General features: G+C 36.2%; 3 protein-coding genes across 4 annotated transcripts; 2 read left to right on the forward strand and 1 right to left on the reverse strand.

Annotated features, from left to right (window-relative positions):
• The first annotated feature begins 763 nt into the window (after positions 1–763).
• Positions 764–1,348, forward strand: LOC138889860 (uncharacterized). The gene is made up of 3 exons (XM_070173197.1): positions 764–931; positions 1,011–1,100; positions 1,205–1,348. The coding sequence occupies exons 1-3, from the start codon at positions 764–766 to the stop codon at positions 1,346–1,348; spliced, it is 402 nt and encodes a 133-aa protein (XP_070029298.1).
• Positions 1,349–4,988: 3,640 nt separating this feature from the next.
• LOC104238109 (uncharacterized) lies at positions 4,989–6,014 on the forward strand. Its single transcript, XM_009792388.2, has one exon. It carries the CDS (start codon positions 4,989–4,991, stop codon positions 6,012–6,014), a length of 1,026 nt encoding a protein of 341 aa, XP_009790690.1.
• An 881-nt stretch (positions 6,015–6,895) lies between these two features.
• Positions 6,896–11,283, reverse strand: LOC104238108 (uncharacterized). Of its 2 annotated transcripts, none has more exons than XM_009792386.2 (2): positions 11,180–11,283; positions 6,896–7,451 (listed from the first exon to the last, which is right to left on the reverse strand). In XM_009792386.2, exon 2 carries the CDS (start codon positions 7,443–7,445, stop codon positions 7,242–7,244), a length of 204 nt encoding a protein of 67 aa, XP_009790688.1. In that variant the 5' UTR covers positions 7,446–7,451; positions 11,180–11,283; the 3' UTR covers positions 6,896–7,241. The 2 variants fall into 2 exon arrangements, with proteins under 2 accessions (XP_009790688.1, XP_070028212.1); XM_070172111.1 differs by having other exon boundaries at positions 6,896–7,455; positions 11,180–11,276.
• Positions 11,284–16,135: the final 4,852 nt, after the last annotated feature.

A 16,135-nucleotide genomic window follows, 5' to 3' on the forward strand; every position in this document is an offset into this window, starting at 1 on the left:
CATCCCCGAGCTTTCATAGTAGTCAGCATGGTAGCTCACCAGCTGCTGCACCCCCGAGCTTTAATAGTAGTCAACATGGTGGCTCACCAGCTGCTGCATCCCCGAGCTTTCATGGTAGTCAGCACGATGGTTCGTATTTTGTTAATCCATAATCTTTCACTCCATCATTATTATCCATCCCAACATATCTAGGTTGGATATTGGAGGCTCTCGCCCAGTTACATCTAGTGGTACTTTTAGACCTTCTAGTAGATGCAGGTAAAATCTTGGAGGGGATGTACAATATGATAGTTATAATCGGTTAATAATCGTCCCCTACGAGGATGGGTAAGTAATTCTTATATTTTTAAAGTTTTGAATGTACTTTTAGATATGTTAAAATTAAGAAATATTTATTTATAATTAAAACTTTTGAAATTTTAAGATGTTTATTAATTATATATGTTAACTTTAATGCAGGTTTTTGCCATCCTTTCAGTCTACACATTTGGTTGTGGATTCTATGAAGCCATTTTATCATGAGTCATAAAATTCTTGGAGACAGATATCGTATAACATCAGAGAGCACATGTGGAATCAATTTAGGGTAAAAATTGATTAAATTTATTTAATAATTATCGTCTTCATCTAATGTTACTTTTTTATATTGTAGACAAAATGTACATGGCATCCTCAGCATCAAAATGAAATAAATGCTATTTTCGAGAAGAAGGCTGCTGAGCGGATTAAAGATACCACGTTCGCTGCTTGAAATGCTAGTAAAATGCCGGAATGGTTAAGAGAAGATGTTTGGAAGAAACTTCTTGCGAAATGGAATATCGATGAATGGAAGAAGAAGACTGAACAAGCAAAGGCAAACTGCACCTCCAGTAAAGGTGGCTCGTTGCACACAGGAGGTTCGATTAGTTTTACGGCCCATAAACTAAGATTGGTAATTACTTATAAAAAATTTCTTAATTTTATATATAGAATTTTACGATTGTAACGTATAACTCATACTTTTTCTTAAGGAAAAGGAAAGAGGGCAAGATATGAGTCATGATGAGGTCTTCGAGGAGAAGCATAAGAAAAAGAATAAGGATGGTACAAGAGAACACTGGGTGGAGACGCGTGCGTCGAACACATATGTTAAATACTAACTTCATAATTATTTATGATTTATTAATATTAGTTTGTTTACATAATAGTTATATTTTCATTTCAGGAAGATTATCATAAAAGGGTGGGAAAATGGCAACAAACTCAACCTCCTTCAACTCAACCAACACCTGATGATACGAATTCATTGTGGACAGAGGCATCAAGTGGAGTAAACAAAGGCAGAGTCTACGGACTTGGAGTACGCTGACCTATAGGTCATCCAAACCCACTCTTAGCGAATTCTTCTTCTTCGCAAAATCAAGAACAAATGGAAGATATGAGAAAAGAAATTTGTGATTTGAAGCAACAATTGGACTTACAATTCGGAATATTTGTTAAGATGCAGAAATTCATGAGAAAACATGGGCATAATCTATGTGATGATGAGGATGAACAAACTGAATCTGATTTTGTAGTAGTTTAGGTGTATGGTATTGGTTGATGGGTAAACTTGATTGTGAGAGGCAAGTTTATGTTTTGTTTTCAAGCTTGAATTTGGGCTACTATTTGGATGTTTTTATGCCCAAAATATTTAGGTTTAATAGATTTGTTGGTTTAGATTGTGTTAATGATTGGGTTTGTTGGTTTAGATGTTATATTTGTTGATACTTGTTGATTGGTTGTTGGCGTTATAGTATTGTAACTGTTTGACAGGTGGTATTCCAACTGATTTCCGACGGAAACAATCGGACAGTTGCCCAATTTTTTTCAAAAAAAGCACCAAAATTTCCGACCAATTTAGTCGAAAATAATTTTAAAAAATAATTATTTTTAAACAGTTTTCGACGAATTCCATCGAAAATTTAAAGAAATTTTAATTTTTAATTATTAATTTCCAACTAAATCGGTCTGTAAATATTTATTTTTATTATTTAATTTTAAATAAATATTTATTGTTATTTAAATTATTACGACTTATTTGGTCGGAAATTTGAAAATAATTTGGTTGTCTGACCTTTTGAACATTTCGACTACTTTGGTCGGAAGTCACCGATGAATTCGGTCAGAAATTATTTTCCGGCCAACTGTTTTCTGAACGACCAATTTTGGTCGGAAAGTAGTCGGAAATCCATAATTTTCGACTAATTCGCGACCGTTTTAACGGTCGAAATTCAACCATTTTCTAGTAGTGGAAGAAGGGAGACCACCTATGCGTGTTGAATGCAAGAAAAACAAGCTGCAATGGAGGAATCATCTGTAGGAAATAGGGATTGGGGCGGCAGATGAGGCGGTAAGGAATGGATTTGCTTTTTCTTTTTTTAAATCTGGTAATATTACATTTATATAGGTTGGGGCCAAAGTGTAATAACTGAAACTTTAGGGATAAAGACTCAAATTTCCCCCTTCATTTTATAATCTCACTTAACCATTAATTAAGCATGAAGGTCAATCATACTTCCTACTTGCTCTGATGGTAAGCAACCCCCACTTCCAACCGAAAGGTTGTGAGTTTGAGTCTCCCCAAGAGCAAGGTGGGAAGTTCTTGGAAGGAAGGATGTCGGGGGTCTATTTGGAAACAGCCTCTCTACCCCAGGGTAGGGGTAAGGTCTGCGTACACACTACCCTCCCCAGACCCAACTATGTAGGATTATATTGGGTTGTTGTTGTTGTTGTTGTTGTGGAAGGTCAATCCTACAATAATTAAAACTTGAAGGTCACTTGACCAATTTAAATTTGAAAAGAGGTCACCTTGCCAACTACTCGACTTACATGGCGCAAGATAGCAATAGCAAAAACTAATCTAAAATTGTTTCTCTTCTAGTAACACTTGAATGGAACATGTCCCGTGTCAGATCGATATATCAACTTCTAATTCTTGACTAAAATGCAACTCATAAGAGTCAGGCGACAAGCTACTAAATAACTTCTTCTTTTTGTTACAAGGGGATCTGAGAAGGAGACAGAAAATGAATTAGTATGAATCAAATTCACAACTATTATATGGTAAATTTTCACTGCTACTACTACATTATAAACTTTGACGACAATTATTAAAATTATCTTTGCTATTGGACATGAGACGAGTTTAACCCAAAAAAGAAAGAAAAGAAAAAAGAAGAGATGAGTAAAAGGGAAAATGAAATGAAAATTGAACTTGACCACATGAAAGTTGAATAGTTGGTGGAGATTGGTTTGAGTGGAAGCTGAAAACGGACGCCTAAGAAAATTCGCCCCAACGTATAAGACCCGCTGAATTAGTCTTTCTCTTTGCTACCAAGAAGTTTCTTATCTTCTTTTTTTCTCACCCAAAGTTCGGTATTTGTATTAGGGTTCTCACTAATCCGGATCCGTACTGTATAAAGCATATTAAAAAAAAAAAAATTTGTCTACCAGATTATTTTTGGTCCAATACTTGAATTAAGATTTAAGAGCGACAGGAACATATTTATCTCACCACAACCTTTGATGATCGAACAAGTTTCTTATCACTTGCTAGTTTTTCAAAGTCTATTCCCCAGATTCTTTTTATGTGATCAATACTTGTTTAGCCTCTAATATTCTTTTGTTATTTCGTTGTTACTACAGAAGACAATGACGTTAAAACCAAACTTCAAGTAATTGTTGTCCGTTATAATAATGTATGTAATTGGTCTCACTCATAAGTTTAATCGGGCATTTCTCAACGACGGCAGCTATTTCGCCCCACTCTTCTATATTGCTGTATTTATAGTAAACGAGCGAGGGCCACAGACCATAGTTTTAAAGGTTTTAAATTAGCTGATACTCTCATTGCAAAATTATTATTCTCTTTCTTAGTTATTGGTGAATGGTGGTGATACACTATCTCTTTAAATTTAGGATTGTCATTATTTAAGGAAATGTTAAACTTTGTAACAAATAAATGTATCTTCTATATCGTATAAAATGAAAATTATTAAAAATTATAACTAAGATGCTACATAAGATAAAAATTGCCAAATAATTAAACTCTATCACGATCATTTGTTCATCTTCTATATCCGTATGTCTATGGATAAACATCAAATTTCAAACCAATTAGGGGTAAGAAATGTAAAAAAATAGGGGCTAAACGGGGATAAAAATGCAGAGAAATGGAAAAGTTCGTGTTGATGATTTGGCGGTGCTTATTATCACTTTAATCTTTGTGAACTTAATTACTATAACTTTTAGTGCCGTATTGAAGAATTTTTGGCAATTTTTAGTTACCAGCTTTTAGTTTTATGACCTTGTTGAAGTAGATTTTAGCGATGACCATTGGTGAAATCAACCCAAGTTGTGAAATTATTTGGAATTCCTTTTTTCCCCTTTTCAAGGCCAGTAAAATGCGACAACCCTTTGCTTGTCAAAACTATAATCAATCGATAGTAATTTCGTTTCATCATTCATATATACCAGCGGTAACAACCAAATACGCCACAGGCACAAGAGAGAAAATTTGAAAAGTAGGACATTCATTTGTAGAAGTGGTCTCCGTTGGTGCATGTGTAGACATCACAATAAATAGATGGATAAAGAACCCGGTGTTCAGTATCCACACAGGAACCCGTCTAATCACTTAAGGCCCACTAAAGGGGAAAGCTCTCCCTACTAGTATCTTTTCTCCGTTTAAGAGTGAAGGGATTCTATCAGCCCACCACAATCCTTGGTAGCCGGTCAAAAGTTGAAGTCAAGTAATTGTATTGAATAGCTTGTCCTATAATAATAAGGAAAAATCTCACACATACGTGTTGACTTGACCAGTTGACCTATATGAGAGAGAGGGGGAGAGCAGTTTTGCCGATATAGATATCCACAACAATTTCCTATCATATATTAATCTCTTCTCCTTCATTTCCATAGAACAAATTAATCCTTCATTTCCATATATCCTCTGTATAGTACTATCCATGGATAGAGAACAAGAAGAGATGCAATTCTTAGGCCTCTTTGATATCTACATAGAAGCCTACAAACTTATCTACAGATGGAGGAAAATATTCAGCCAAATCACCCTATCTTTGATCCTTCCTATGTGCTTCATCATCTTAGCTCACATGGAAATTTACCATATTTTCTTCTCTGACCTTAAACACTCTGAGTTTCAGCTCCTACACACTCACACCGGCACGGCGAAATACAACAAGATCTCTGATCACATAAACTCAGAGCTAGCCTCTCTATGGCTTTTCATAATTGTCTACATCACTTTCCTCATCATCTTCTCCCTTCTTTCAACCTCTGCTGTGGTTTACACAATCGCTTGCATATACACTTCACGTGAAGTCAATTTCATGAAAGTTATGAGTGTTGTGCCTAAAGTTTGGAAGAGAGTTATGGTCACTTTCTTGTGTGCTTTTGTTTGTTTCTTCATCTACAACCTTGTTGCCTTCTTTGCCCTAGTTATAGTGTCAATATGGGCTTTCGGCATGCAGGGAGAAAATGATGGTCTTGTTAAGTTTGTTCTCGTGATCATGGCGATTGTTTATGTCCTTGGATCCGTGTACCTTTCAGTTATATGGCATTTAGCTAGTGTAGTAACTGTGTTGGAGGATTCATATGGGGTGAAAGTCATGCTTAAAAGCAAGGAATTGTTAAAGGGGAAGATGACAATAGCCTTAGTTTTCTTTTTCAAGTTCAATCTTTCACTTGGTATCCTAAACTTTATTTTCAAGAAGTTTGTGGTACATGGACATGGGAAGCATATGCATCTAGGGATGTTGTATAGGACAGGATTTGGGTTGCTTTGTCTTCTTATGATGTTCAAGTTGGTGTTACTTGGTTTGGTGATACAAACAATTATTTACTTTGTTTGCAAGTCCTATCACCATGAGAACATTGACAAATCTGCACTTTCTGATCATCTTGAAGTTTATTTGGGTGAGTATGAACCTTTGAAGTCCAAAGATGTTCAAATGGAGGGTTATGAAGTTTAAATTAATTTGACTTGTATCTTCTGGTATATGTATTAGAGTTCATCTTCTGTTCCTTCATCTTCTGTTCCTTCACAGAACAAGGGGAAAATGGAACTTCTTTCTACTCAGAGATTAGCCCCATTTGTAATATCGTTTGTACCGAAAAATTTCTCTATGTATTTGACCTTTTCAATGGATAATAATTATGAGAATTAATAATAGGAAAGATGAAAAACAAGCAGTCTTCATCAGCTTTGGTTATTATGTCATAATATGGTTGTCTTAGATGTTTTTTTATGACATGATTTATTATGCTTGATTAACAGTTTTGACATAATTAATTGTTAATTTGCAGTTTGATTCTTATGCTTGTTCTTTTCTTCCTTTCTCTCTTATTTTTTACCTGATGGTACATGCATAGAATATCTTAAGGGAAGATTACTCCTAGCAGAATTTCATTGATCTTGGACAGAGTATATTAGCACAGAATCAAACAAGTAATTGACCCACGAAAACCCAATCGTTCAAACTCGAGTACAATTTGATTAGATAAACACTCGAATTATCTCATATTTCCAAGAACAGACTTGTCTATTGTGCGCTAAAGCAAATTTAAAACGAAACTGTCTTTAACTATCTTACATGTTAACTACTATTATAAAACAAGAGAGGAAGAGTGACCGGGAGAAATATGTTAAAGATAATGAATTATATAATGAATTATATATATATATATATATATATATATATATCCAATTGCTAGTAATTGTAAAGGAGTTGCTCCGTTCGACATGCCCAGATGATTTTCTAAACAGTTCTCATCATATTAAGCAAGATATTCTCATCATATTAAGCAAGAGAGTCTCAAGCAGTGAAAAGACTCAGCTGAGGTGATTTGATGATCAGGGAATTCCAACTGGGTTTATTAAAAAATCCCATGTTTTAAAACCTTACAAAGACATACATTTTGCTTTTGAAAGTACACAGCAATTACATACCTCAGATTCTGGAGAGCGAAAAATCTGCATCTACCAGAGAATTTAAGTGATGACAAATGCTTCACTTCAACAAGTTCCTTCTTCCATTAGTACAGCTCTAGCGAGTCCCGCAATGTAAGGACCCATATATCTGAGCTAATTTAAGATCATCTCGGGAAACCATTTGACTAGCAAATTCCACCAAACCTACAACTTTTATTGACAGTTATAAGTACATTGAAAAAAACAAATAAAACATAAGCTGTGTGCATCACTTGGACAACTGCTGAGAAACATCCTTCTTTTCTTCTTGTTTAGGTCCTGAAATAGCTGCTGTTGCTGCAGCAGTCATGGCAGCAGCAGCTGCACCTAATTTTACACCTCCTGCAGCTTTAACAGCACCACCAATTTTTGCAAAGGCAGCTATTCCTCCTACAAGAATGGCTCTCAATGCAACTGTTGGTTTTATACTCATATTTGTCTACCTGAAAAGGAAAAGATCAGAGCTGTATCGCCCGAGATCACCTAAATACAAAGATCACATTGGCGTACGTATCAAAGAAAGATATCAACACAATGTTCTCTGAGACGCAGATGCTTGGGTAAGACAATAAAGAGCCGAACTGGCATATTCCTAAAATTTAAAATAGAATATAACAGATAAGAACTTGATAAAATCCCTATGCTACTATTTTCAGCTACTGTGCACCATAAAGATGGGTTCCTTCATTTCCTAGAACAGACAATTTACAGATTGGACCAATGCAGTAACTGCTGCAACAACTTTGTAAATGGCTAAGGTGTGGTAGAAAGGCCGAAATGGAGTTCAGCAGTTTCACAAATGGATTTAAACTTTACACGAGTTTTGGAGAGAGAAATCCTAGTGTCCCAGCACTAGAACCAAAGGCAAAATTATTCATGATGACCATTACAAATGGCAAAATTCTTCATGACAACCATTACAGATATTCTTCTTCTGCAGATTCTAAAGCAGTGATTCCTATTTAAAAGAACACCAGGATACTAAGCATTGGTGTCCAATATAAATCTTCTGTCCCTGGCTCCATAGCTTTTCTACCTAAGAACGTGTGAACAGACTTCTTCAAGTCAATCAAACTTTGCTTTTATCTCAAAAATATCATGTCGGTATGGAAAGCATCACATATGCAGAATCTTCCCAACAAAAAACCACAAAGCAACATAGATATCCCTGCGCTCATAGAGTCAGCTATGACAATTTGAGCAGTGTCTCTATATGAATTCTACAGGTGTTAGGTACCCCTCCAAATAAACAGGTGTTGGATCATGTTGGCATGTCTTGCACCATGTCACTAGCATGGTGCAAGAACATGGCACGACCACAAAGATCATACAAGCAGAATGCTCCGTCAGTAGTTCAAAATAGTTCCTTTATCTAATCAAAAAGCTTTCAACTCTCACCACCAACCCTGGACCGACTGCAGCAAAAAGACCTACATTCCTCTGGCTTATCACTACATCCATGCATTCTGTGGTCATAAATAATACTGTTACACGAAGTACTTATTTTCATCCGTTAGAACCCTACTACAGAACCATATGTTTCCATACCAAGACAAAAGGAAGAAAACTAGGAACACTAGAATAATAATTAGCCTTCATTCCACCACTGGCATGTACTTCCAAATAAATCTAATACTCCTTATCACACTCTCTTTATCCACATCATTAATTCGTTGAGCCGTTCCACTGGTATTCATCAATCCATTTAGAATGTGAAGATGATTCCCTATACCCATTTGTATGACATGACCACGACTGATGTGCTCGTCTTGGATTTGGCCATTTAGGTTGGTCAAACTCATGTGCCCTTAATTCGTCCAAAAGGACAGTTATTGGTATTGGAATGAAAAGGCCCAAATGGAGCAGGGTGGACTGAGGATTCATCTGGCCAACCTAGCTAGTTGGTGAATGAGACTTAGTCTTTGTTGTTGTAAGACATGACAAGTTAAGGACATGATCAACTGTAAATCCGTGGGTCTACATTAGGAATTTACACTAAGTCGTGGAACATGTTATTTGTAGGTGATATTGTGACCATTAACGAAACTAATGAAGGAGTCAACAAATTAGCTCCACATAAGAAGAATAAAGTTGAGGTGAGATTTAGATGGATGTATGGTGCATAAAAGCAGACAGTTCAGATATCCAAATCTTAGTGTTCCAAAATACTGGTATGATAGATGAAAATGCAACACATAAAACTAAGGAAAAATGACTAAAATGGGTCAGCTTTATGGAGTGCTATGCATAGGACGACACCTACCAATGTGAAAGGCAGATTCTATGGGCTTGGTTGTAAGAATAGCAATGTTAGATGAGTGTTGGGCTCCTAACGCCCAGAAATTTTCATAAGATGAGTGTCGTAAAATACGGATATTAAGATAATAAGATGGATTTACGGTCATAACTCATACGAGATTACACAAGCAAAATGATCAAATTTGATAGAGGGTAAAAATAGCACACATAGAGAATAAAGTGAAAGAAGATGACCTTCTTATCAACAAAAAAGAATGTGAATAAAGATGGCCTAAATGGTTTGTCCAGGTCTATGTAGACCCTCCAAGCTCATTGGTCCATATGACACTATGATAATGAAAGGTAATAAAGATGAGTAAAATTACAATCACATACAGGGAATTTATCTTTGAAAAACCTACAATTTCTTGGAAACCCATACAAACCTAAAAACAAATACAACACTAGGAAGCAAAAGATCCACTTAGGCGAAACAAACTAGTCGAGATCAAGGCTTACTCACATACACTTATATTAGATCCTCTGCTCAATAGGAGTTCTTTTAGTTTGTTTAGATTAAACATCAGTGTGAGATAAGTAGAAAATGTAGAGAAATCTGAAAAATCTAGTGATGGAGGACCCCTAGTTTATCTTAAAGTACATTACTGAGTATTCAAATGATGAGTCCAAAAGAAGTGGAATGAAAACAGAGGATCATGTAGCCGACCCCAACAAGCTTGGACTTAAGGTATCATTGTGGTATTAGTATGGCATTATAATGAACTGTGTTACTCAGTTTAGAGTATTGTAACATAGACCCAACCCATTTTTTATGACATGATAATGGACAATATTGCTAAATGAAGAGTCACCAACTGTAGCGCAGGCCTTTATCTCTGGAAACCAAATCAACCGGACTACCACAATGAGTGGATATGCCTGGGGGGTTTACAACTAGTGCAGCAGTTTAAGCTGGTGACCAATAAAGTCAAGGATCTAAAATTGGATTTTAGAGAAATTGAGTACTTTAATTTGGTGTAGAGGCAGTGATTCACTAAGCAAAGCTTGGCAGTAGCCAGTAGGTGAAACTTGATCAGAACAAAGCGTGGAGGAAGCATAACTAGAAGCAGAAATTAGATCCCGTGATCTCAAAAAGACCTAACGAAGCATATCCTCTCCTGGTTGAAAAAATGTACTTTTAGAAAAGGACAATTTTATGTATCAGAGCGGTACAACCCATCAAGTGTAGGAGGTCATATCAGAATGGACTTGGGAGAGATCACTTCTACTCGGCCCTGCCGCAAGAAGGGACAGCTCAAGTCACTTTCACTGGAGAAAGAGCAAGAAATAGAGTAACCAAAGAAGAGAATATCCACTCTCAACTTAAGCTTTTATCAGTTTGACAGATTGTACAGCAAAATAATAGATTTTTCTCATCCGTTCATGCTTCTAACATCAAGATCAATCTTAGCAAACTTTTTAATTGGTAACATAGGATGCTTCTGTCTCATTGTGAGCACCACGTAAAAGCCCACTAATTGCCTACACAGAAGAGCTAACCTAACCGAAAACTTGCTGCCCCATGATAATGAATGCAACATCTAGTAACTTAACAAACAACCCAAAAAAAAAAAAGAGAATTAAAGGTTTTGGAAATTTCAACTTTTATTTATTGCCCTCAACACCTTGAATCCCCTAACTTTCATATACATTGACCTTCTTACGATATTTTTCAAACTATCATGGATTGCAACACAAAAACTGAAGAATTTCGGGGTAAGCAGAAGACTGCAGATTAAATTGCAAATTAAAATTAATTTTCGAAGAACTAGATTAATGAATTGGCACATGTGAAACGACAAGTATAGGAGGAAAATCTAAAGGTAGGAACTGAGAGAGGTAGCGATAAGGACGAAAAGGGTTACTTACGATTAGATTTCGCCTGAGGAAGTGATATGGGGAAAAATGCTGGACCGAAGCAAAGAAGACTCGAGCGTAATTTGAAAATGCGGGGTTCTCTTTGTTGGGTGTCGGAAGGGGACAAAATTAGGGAAATTGAGGTTTCTTAAATGTTGCAATTGAGCTGAAATAAGATAGAATAATACCCCTGTAGTCACCTATAGTTCTCGTTTTTACGGTTTACCGAATTACCGTATCGAAATAGAAAATTTTGATATTTGGTATTCGATATTTTGATATTCGGTATGATTTTTGGTTTAAGTTTTAATAAAATATGGTATTTGGTATTTTTTAATGAAATACTGATACCGTACCGAAATATATATTATATTACACAAAACATATATTATTAATTATAACATAAATATAAAAAATCGAAGTTTTAATTTCCTTTATTCTCTAAGTTCATCAATTTACTCTAAGCAAGTAAGAATATATTTCTAATGATCGAATTTATTCCTTTATGTGTAGTTTTCTCTCTCTAGGTTGATATTTGGTGGTTTTGGACAAAACTTTTGCCAACAAACGTTTTATGTTTTGTACTTTTGAGTACTTTAATTAAGAATATTATAGTCTATGACTCTATGCACTTGTTAGTATTCAAACCGCATACCGAAGTTATCGAACCGAATAAACCGAAAAGAGAAAAATCGAACCATACCGAATTTAATTAGGTATTGTATTGGTATAGCATTTTAAGAAACCGAATACCGAAAACACTGAATCGAAATGTCTAAATACCGTACCGTACCGACCGACGAACACTCCTAGTTTAGTTTATATTTAGTAAATAAGTAATATAGTTATAAGTAAGCTCTTGAAGTCTGGAGTTTTACACTTGAGTCCAGCATCTATATAGCCTCTAGAGAGGAGTGAGAATGTTATGGAATACAACAGTATCTTATTTTTCTTCTTCGGTTAGCTTTTTTCTTCTTTTTTTCCTTCTTAGCTAATCAATCGATTATAGCCTGTATTAGTAGTATCAGAGTTCGATTCTCGCACTATGTGAACAGGTAATGGCACTAGAAATGTAGGAAGCTGTCACGACCCAAAATCCCTTTTTAAGAGTCGTGATGGCACCTAGTCTCCAAACTAGGTAAGTCAGTCGCTCAATATTATTTTAAACAATGAAAACATGAAAACAAAAAACGGAGTTTAACATAAATGTGGAAATAAGAGTAATACAGGCCAAAGTGACAAGTACTCAACCTAATATCCTAGAACTAGGTAGTATAGAGTCACAAGCTCTAACTGAATACACGAGATGAATCTCGACTACAGTACTGTTGGAAATACATAAACAGTAGAAATGAAATAAGAGGGTGACTCTGAGGCCTGCGATCAGATCATGCAGGAATACCTGAAAGTCTCTGGTGTGCTAAGCCTCAATCAATTAGTCTGGTCTGAGGTGCCTGGACCTGCACAAAAAGATGTGCAGAAGCGTAACATGAGTACACCACAATCGGTACCCAGTAAGTATCAAGACTAACCTCGGTAGAGTAGTGACGAGGTTCAATCGAGTGATACTCACTAAACAAATAACCTATTCAATGAACATATCGAAGAACACTGATAATTGAAATATAACTGAAAACATTAATCACAATCCCTTTTAGAACATGTAATAACGACTTAGTGTAGTAAAACCCATCTTTGATCATGAAATGTCAAATATAGGTAAGGCATGAGATAAAATATCAAATATTTTATCATTAACTTAGGTAAATGCAACACGTAAGCTTTCATAAACGATTATAAGAATGAAACATCAACCTCGTCTCAACACAATCACAACAATAACAACAACAAGACACATCGAAATATCACATAATATCATCAAATACCACCCTTATTACGCCGAATGTGCACATAAAATGCTATACCACTCTTATTTCATCAAATGCACTTATATCCACCTTTACTATGCCACGTGGACAGTCCGAGATAACGCCATATATATTTTGCCCCACGCGCACAACCATAGACAAAGAAATCACACGACAAAACCTAGTACTGACACCCCTAATCAATCCGCTCAACATATCCACAAATTCTACGGTACCATAAAATAATAAATGTCAAGATGCCACAATATCACAACAATAGTACCAAAGTGTCATCAAAGTATAAGTTCACAACTTTCAACAAGGCACGATGGCATTATAAATAATTATATAAGCAAAGGGATGTTCAATAGATAAGTCAATAAAATAAACATGATCAAATAGTCATAAAGTGATTTCACAAATTTCATATAAAGTTCATTATCACATTAAAGCATATTGATAGTCTGCAGTCTATTCCAGTCAAAATCACATATAGTTCCTGTATACACGCTCGTCACATAATATACATGTCACTTAACATATCATAGAAATCAACAATCAAGGCTAGCATGTAAAGGGTATTTTTCTCATACAAGGTTAGGCAAGATATTTATCCCAAACAAGCAAAATCAGTCCACTACCAAGCCTTTCCCGCGCATATCCAACTCTGAACGGCTTGAATCTAGCCAAAATAACTTAATATCATAAATAAAAGTCATAGGAAGCAATTTCGGATAATAAAGATTCGATCTTTAATGAAAATCAAAAAGTCAACCCTGTCATCGCACTTCGAAACTCAACCAAACTCGTAAATTCTGAACAACCATTTTGATACGAGTCTAACCATACCAAAATCGTCCAATTTCGGCCTCAAATCGGCCTTCAAATCATCAATTTATATTTAAGAAAAGTTTTGACAAAAATCCACAATTTCTTCAATTCAATCACGAATCAAACATTAAAATTGGGGTTGGAATTATGAAATAATAACAAATTCGAGTAAAAATATTTACCCAATCCAAATCATGAAAATCTCCTCCAAAATCGCCCATAATCGAGCTCTCTAACTTAAAATATGATAAATGAAATAAAACTATCGTCCAAGTTATATGTTGCCCGACTCTATCGTCCTTCAGTCGCATCTGCGGGAAATGTATCACAAATGCGAACTTCACTTAAGACCCAAAAATTCTGCTTTTATGGATCCAAATGCACACCTGCGCTTCCGTTTTTGCGGACCGCACCTGCGGTCCCAGCTCAACCAGGTCAAATTCATTTCTGTGGAGACATTTTGCTTCTGCGATTGTGCATTTGTGCTTCCATGTCCGCACCTGTGAACCCGGCTTCCCCAGATAATCGCCAAATTTGCGACCATCTAGCCACTTTTGCGGCGCCGCACCTGCGTCCCAAACAATGCAGGTGCGAAAGCACCAGATCTCAGCACACTTTTAGCAATTCCTCTAAGTCCCCAATTGACCCGAACTCAACCTGAAATACACCTGAGGCCCCAGGATACCACCCAAACATACCAATCAATCCCAAAACATAATACGGACCTACTTGAGATCTCAAATAACATCAAACAACATCGAAACTACGAACCGCACTTTAATTTAAGCCTAATGAATGTCCAACTTACAAAACTCATGCCGAACCATATCAAATCAACTCTGAATAACCTCATATTTTGCATGCAAGTCCCAAATGACATAAGGGACCTAGAGCAACTCCCAGAACTACAATCTGGACCTGATATCAACAAAGTCAACCCTCGATCAAACCTATCAACCTTCCAAAAATTTCAACTTTCTAACTTTCGCCAATTCAAGTCAAACCAACTACAAACCTCCAAATCCAAAATCGGGACATAAACCTAAGTCCAAAATCACTATATGACGCTATTAGAACCATCAAAACATTGTTCTAGAGTCGTTTACACAAAAGTCAAACTCCAGTCAACTCTAATAACTTAAGCCTCCAACCAAGGGACTAAGTATCCCAAATCAATCAAAAACTCTCCCGAAACCAAACCAATCCCCCTGGTAAGTCATGTAACCATAATTACACATATGTAAAGCATTAAATAGGGTAAAAGAGGCTAAAATACTCAAAATGACCAATCGAGTCGTTGCATTCTCCCCCTCTTAACAGATGTTCGTCCTCGAACGAGTATAGAGACATATCTGAAGTGCAAAAAAGTTGAGGATAATGGCTACGCATGTCATGTTTGGTCTCCCAGGTCGCCTCCTCGATTGGTTGACCTCTCCATTGAACCTTCATTGAAGCAATGTTCTTTGACCTTAACTTTCGGACCTGTTTATCCAAGATAGCCATCAGCATTGTGGTGAGACGGCCTAGCTGGTCGGGTCGCGATCGGACATCAAGCCGCAAGCATAGTGGTGATTGTTGTGGAAATTAAAATTGTGATTATGAAAACACCTCCACCTGTACATATTGGGATGAGATAGCAGGGCCGCTTTATATAGTGATTGTGTGATGGTTGATGTCTTCTGATGAGACAGCCTAGCTGATCGGGCTGTGATTGAATTCCATGCTAAATACACAGTGGTATATTTATATCGGTACTAATAATCTCCCAACTAAAAATATACATTATATCTGTATTTTGAAAATTATTATGTTTTAAACTTGGCATTTGGATGTCATTGATTGTTGCTTGCTTCTTCCATGGTTTTGCCTTTCTTATATTGGCATTCTGTTTCAAAAGTGGACATTTAGCTTTACATACTAAACTATTCCATATATACTAACGTTCCCTTTGTCTGGGGCACTGCATCTTCAATGGATATAGGCAGTTTATCAGCGGGTGATTGTGATCTTCGTTAGCATATACTCTCTACTCAGCAGTTTTGGTGATCCCTACTTTTTTCCGGGCTTTGCGTCATCTGACTTTGTATTTTGTGCTTTGAGGTATAGTTGAGGCCTTGTCGCTGGCACTTTCATTCTACTCTTTCATTGTACTTAGAGGCCCCGTTGACAGGTTGTGGGTGGTGTCTGATATTGGGAATTGGGCTAGTATGTGTTGGTATTTGGCAAAATTGTTTTTCATCATATCTATAAACTTGTAATATTTTGAAAA

Source organism: Nicotiana sylvestris, chromosome 4 (genome assembly GCF_000393655.2).
Source record: "Nicotiana sylvestris chromosome 4, ASM39365v2, whole genome shotgun sequence".
Classification (NCBI taxonomy): domain Eukaryota; kingdom Viridiplantae; phylum Streptophyta; class Magnoliopsida; order Solanales; family Solanaceae; genus Nicotiana; species Nicotiana sylvestris.

Bases quoted from the DNA above. Each gene is read 5' to 3' on its own strand.
- LOC138889860 (XM_070173197.1), top strand. From the start codon at position 764: ATGCCGGAATGGTTAAGAGAAGATGTTTGGAAGAAACTTCTTGCGAAA. The intron at 932-1,010 runs GTAATTACTTAT...CTTTTTCTTAAG, and splicing joins CGGCCCATAAACTAAGATTG to GAAAAGGAAAGAGGGCAAGA. The intron at 1,101-1,204 runs GTGGAGACGCGT...TTTTCATTTCAG, and splicing joins ATGGTACAAGAGAACACTGG to GAAGATTATCATAAAAGGGT.
- LOC104238109 (XM_009792388.2), top strand. From the start codon at position 4,989: ATGGATAGAGAACAAGAAGAGATGCAATTCTTAGGCCTCTTTGATATC.
- LOC104238108 (XM_009792386.2), bottom strand. From the start codon at position 7,445: ATGAGTATAAAACCAACAGTTGCATTGAGAGCCATTCTTGTAGGAGGA.